The sequence below is a fragment of the Elephantulus edwardii genome, unplaced genomic scaffold (genome assembly GCF_000299155.1).
Source record: "Elephantulus edwardii isolate Elephantulus edwardi_28Jun2011 unplaced genomic scaffold, EleEdw1.0 scaffold00055, whole genome shotgun sequence".
Lineage (NCBI taxonomy): Eukaryota > Metazoa > Chordata > Mammalia > Macroscelidea > Macroscelididae > Elephantulus > Elephantulus edwardii.
Genome location: NW_006399805.1, coordinates 11,188,208 through 11,193,159, shown reverse-complemented (window position 1 = coordinate 11,193,159; position 4,952 = coordinate 11,188,208). Strand labels below are relative to the sequence as shown.

The following is a 4,952-nucleotide window of genomic DNA, read 5'->3' as shown; positions in this document are numbered from 1 at the left end:
CCAGCCCCAGGACAGAGAGCTGCTCCACGCCCCCAGTGGTCACCTCAACTGTGAGGCACAGATGAGGCCGAGGACCATCAAAGCATCCCAGCAGGGGAGGATCAGAGGGAGGATGTGTTGTTCCAGAAAGGTACTAAGGACCTGCTCTTAAGTCCTCTGCTCACACTCCAGGGCCAGGACGGGATCCCAGGCGAACATATACTGATAAGAGGACCGGGGACAGGTGGACAGCATGTGGGCCACTAGAGACACTGTTACTATGGAGAGGCAGGGCGGGGAGCACCCGTGGGAGGCTGGGTCCTATCTGCAATGAAAGCTCTTGTTTCAAACAGAGCATGAGATCACTCATTCACCCTTTACCTCGTAACCTCCAAAACACCACGTGGTGAGTGCTGTGGGATTTTGTAGCATGAAATAGTAGTTTGGGTAACCTAAGCTGGATATTGTCAAATTCTGGTGGGCAAAATACCAAAAATCAAGTAATTTGTATTATTTGGAGAACTCTGTGCCACTCCCCTGCTTCAACTGTGATTTGGGTAAATGTTTACAAAGATAATTCGTTTCCCTCCCACTCCAACAACTGAAACACATTTGAGACAGGGCTGGGATCCCCATGTTACAACAGCCCTCTTTCCACTTGAAGCCTGTGTCCCCCACTCCACTCATCCTTCTTCCTGGACCCTTCCCACCTGTGAGCACGTCTGGTTTCCTGTGAGCGACTCTTTGAAGGAGTACATTCTTCCTGGTGTTGCTGCCAACTTTCCAGGTCTGTCTTTGTTGGCTGGAGTTTTCACCACAGGGATGAGTCCAGTTGTTTGAATGAGGTGTTTGTTTTGAGACGTTTCATGTGGTGGTCGTGGTGCCGTCAAGTTGGAACAGACTCATTAGCAGACCTTCCAGCAGGTTCTCAGAGGCAGTAAATCTCACAGGAGGAGACTGTCCATCCTCCCGCAGTGTTGCACAGATATTTCATAACACCAAAGATAAATGTAAATTAGTATTTCAGATTCCCATGCCAAAGCCTTTCCACATCCCTGTGTCTCTGTGGCCACCAGCCTACACCAGAACCCCAGCAACAGCTCTGGTACAGACCAGTAGGAAGGTAGCCTGAGCCCACACAACGTCTGCTGCCCTCCACGGACAGGCCAGCAACCCCTCTTGTCTTGGTGTGCACTGCCCCCATGCTGGCTTCTCTGACCTGTTTCCTTTGGGCTTCTCTCTGCCTCAGCGCAATGGCCCTTCCCTCCTTTCCGGAACAAGCCTGGCGACCAGGACTCGGTGGGGATGGGTACCAGGCCCCAGTCAGGGCCTCAACTCCTTCTCATCTCCCAGGGAACACCACTCCCTGCCCCCTCCTCCCCACCCACCCCCCTCTGCAGCCATCCTCCTTTCCTGGGCCTGCACTTCCGGCCACACTAGGGAGCTGGTGGCTCAGTGGAAGAGTTTTCACCGTCCACGTGGAAGGCTCACTTCCCTCGTGCACAGCCACTCTCATCTGGGGACGCTGGTGTGTGGTTATGATGCAGAGAGTTCATTTCAGCGGAGCTTTCAGACAAGAAAGAAAGGACTGGAAATCTGTTCCCAACATCACAGATGGTCGGAGTCACTTCACAGGACAACACAGAACTGGACAGAATGGACCATAGCTGGGGACAATCTCCATGGCAGCCAACAACAAGTAGCTTCCAGTGACCGCTTGCCTGTTACTGACCCCCACCCAGGCCTCCCCAGCTAAACCACCAGATTCACAAGTTATAGGCATTAGTTTCCGGAAGAGGTCCCTTGGAAGAAGCGTGGCAGTTTCCTGTGCCGGGCAACGCTGAACACCTATAATCATGCAGTCAGATGATGTTATCTGGGATACACTAGGAAACAAGCAATTTTGTTCTTTCAAAATAAGAACGAAGACTCAAGGCTTTTGTAGAAATGAATACAACTTGACTGGACTGTGTAATCGGTCATCCTGTCCCTTGGCAAACAGTCAGTATGCCACTATCAAAGAGGAGAAAGGACAGTGCTTCCTGTATATGAAGGTCATAGAACGAGCAGCTTTCCCAAGACGTCTCTGGGAAAGGGTCAGGCTCAATAAAAACTATGAGAAAGCATCGGAGCAAATAGATGAAAATCTGATTTACTGGCCACGTTTTCTTCGGCACAAGTGCAAGCAGAGATTCACCAAGATCACTCAGTATCTAATTCGAATACGAAAACTTACACTAAAGCGACAGAAGAAACTTGTTCCTTTGAGTAAGAAGGTAAAAAGGAGGGGAAAAAGAAGAGAGGAAACGGCATTAATAGCTGCTCAGTTGGACAACGCCATTGAAACGGAATTACTGGAAAGATTGAAGCAAGATACGTATGGCGACATCTACAACTTCCCCGTTCATGCTTTCAACAACGCCCTGGAACAGCAGGAGGCAGAGAGTGACTCTTCAGAGGCTGAGGAAAAAGATGAAGATGATAATGATGAAGATGAAGGACAAAGAGAATTTGTGGAGGATGATGAGGTGGATGAAAGTGACATAAGTGACTTTGAGGATATGGATAAACTGGATGCCAGTAGTGATGAAGATCAGGAAGAGAAATCTTCCAGTGAGGAAGAGGAGAAGGCCTTTAATGCTAAACACAAAGGCAAAACACCTCTGAAAGGCCCTCCACTGAGAAAATGAGCCTATGTAGAAATGAGTATGAACAGGAAACAGACCCCACAGCCAAAGTCAGAACCACGTGATTTCTAAACAGGATCGAACATTTTTTATTTTCATTTTGGTATCTTAAACCCATGTCCAGTTTTTGCTTTTTCATACTATTTTTAACACTATTTATGCCAATTTTTGAGGGCCAAGAAATATGGAAAGGAAGTATAAAGGAATGTCTTAAATTGTGAGCAGAGTATTTTTTACAGTATTTTTGACATGTGATATAGTAATACCTTGAGCTCAAGAAGCTTAACAGCTTGAGGTGGGGAAGAGGTTGTGGTTGTAAATACTTCTAAATTTGATGGGTAACCCAGTGTTTCCTTAGTGGATGTCATGTCTGCGTCCCCACCCCTCCCAATTTAAAAATTTCCCTATTATTGTGGGAAGTAAAGGAAATAAAGAAAAGGACGGAACTTTAAAAAAAAAAACAAGTTATAGGCACTAAAGGGGTGGCTGGATTTGGGGGTACTTCAGCAGCCAATGGAACAATGTGCCCATACCTGTTATTCAGAGACAGAACACCTTACACAAGTTCCTAGTTTGAGAATGCAGGAGAAAAACAAAAATCAGAAGACATGTAAACACGGGCACTGAGAGGCCAGGGCTGGTGGCGCAGAATTGCCAAGCCACCCCCAGGAAGCTCCCGTGAAAGTGGCTCGGGGCTGCAGGGCAGCCACGTGGTGCTCCGGCCACAGTGCCCTGCGGAAACCCAGCTACTGGTGGAAACACAGAACCTGCTTCGCTTTTGTTTTCAGTTTGGGGTGTGTTAAAATAAGAAGGATGGAATGTCCTGGGGAGTAGAGAGAGGAGATAATCACGCACACGGTCCTGGGGGCCAGGCCGACGGAAGAAGGCAGGTAGTGGACGAGGCTGGCCACGGAGTGCGGAATGTAGAGGACGAGGAAGTAGCTCATGAGCTTCACGGCCCCCACGTGGGCTGCCGTCTGCGGGCTCCACACGCCAGTGGCGTTCCTGCGCATCTTCCGAATGTGCCTCTGCAAAGAGTTTATCAGCAAGGACGCCGAGGTCACGTTGAGGACGAACTGGGGCAGCGCGTTGAGGAGCAAGGAGGCCACGAGAGACAAGACATCCTCGTTGATGTCAAACACCGTGCTGTTCTTCTTGGTCCCGAGCTCAGGGAGGGGCGAGACCTGGCTGAGCACGAAGAAGAGGAGGGTGGTGAGGGCGGGGGTCAGCACGCAGGCCAGCAGCAGCCGGGGGGTCCTGAGGGACAGATGCTGCTTCAGCAGGAGGAACACCGGGTGCTGGAAGTTGGTGATCTTCACACAGTACAAGGTGTTGAGCAAGGTTACAAGCCACAGGGTGCTAGAGTCCAAGAACATCCAGGACAACAGGAAGAAGGTGGACACGGAGACTGACCTCTCGGTGCCCGGGGCCATCAGGAAGCAGGTCATGTTGAGCAGGAACAGGCCCAGCATGAGCAGCCGCGCGGAGGCCAGGCTGAGGAGGATCTGATCGGAGGGCGAGAGGCTGCGCCTGGCCAGCCAGGTCCTGTAACCGACAGCTGTGATGAACAGATTCACGAGGAATCCCGCGACAGTGACAATGAACGAGGCGACGATGGCCGAGAAGAAGAAGGCAGGATACATCTTCTCACGGAAGAGCCGGCAGTGGCAGTGCTCAGGGCGGAGCACAGACGCCCCACAGCAGGACACTGGGCGCTGGGTCCAGGGTCGTCGGGAAGGACTCTCCAGTCATTCTCCTCAGCGAGCGAGGGAGCTATTAGTGGGCCTTCAGCCAGCTGCTTTTGCTGAGATGCAAATCTCCTAAGGATCATGTTACCGTTTCTTCATTCATGTCCTGTTTTCCTTGGAAATACCCGAGAGCAAGCCAGGGGAGCCTCCTCCACAGGGCTCCAAGGACTCAGGGCAGGGGGGCTGCTCGAGGGCTCCGAGGACTCAGCTCCAGCCCAGCTCCAGCTCTGTCCTGTTCTCCCCGGAACTCCCCACCTCGCTCCGACCACCCACCTACCCACACATGCATGGTCTGTGGGGGTCCAGCTTCTCTCTCCCCTGGGCTGTCACTGCCACAGCCACAGCCATCTTCTCCACTGTCACTGTGCCCAGGCCAACAGGATTCCTCCGTAACTCGGCCCATCAAAACCCAATCTCACTGCCAACATCTCCCTTCTGACCCCAGACAAGCCTGCAGCACAGAGGACTTCCCACCGAGTTCCCAGGACCCCAAACCTTTACACAAGCAGTTTGTTTCATCTCTCAACCAAGGCACCAT

At 51.4% G+C, this 4,952-nt stretch overlaps 1 protein-coding gene and 1 pseudogene across 2 annotated transcripts; one reads left to right on the top strand and one right to left on the bottom strand.

Moving 5' to 3' along the window:
• Positions 1–1,835: 1,835 nt before the first annotated feature.
• On the top strand, positions 1,836–2,731 carry LOC102861447 (annotated as a pseudogene). Its single transcript, XR_438883.1, has one exon. The product of XR_438883.1 is annotated as an MAK16 homolog (S. cerevisiae) pseudogene (transcript).
• A 681-nt stretch (positions 2,732–3,412) lies between these two features.
• LOC102859551 (taste receptor type 2 member 4-like) lies at positions 3,413–4,309 on the bottom strand. The gene has a single exon (XM_006887233.1). It carries the CDS (start codon positions 4,307–4,309, stop codon positions 3,413–3,415), a length of 897 nt encoding a protein of 298 aa, XP_006887295.1.
• Between the last annotated feature and the right edge of the window lie 643 nt (positions 4,310–4,952).

Bases quoted from the DNA above. Each gene is read 5' to 3' on its own strand.
- LOC102859551 (XM_006887233.1), bottom strand. From the start codon at position 4,309: ATGTATCCTGCCTTCTTCTTCTCGGCCATCGTCGCCTCGTTCATTGTC.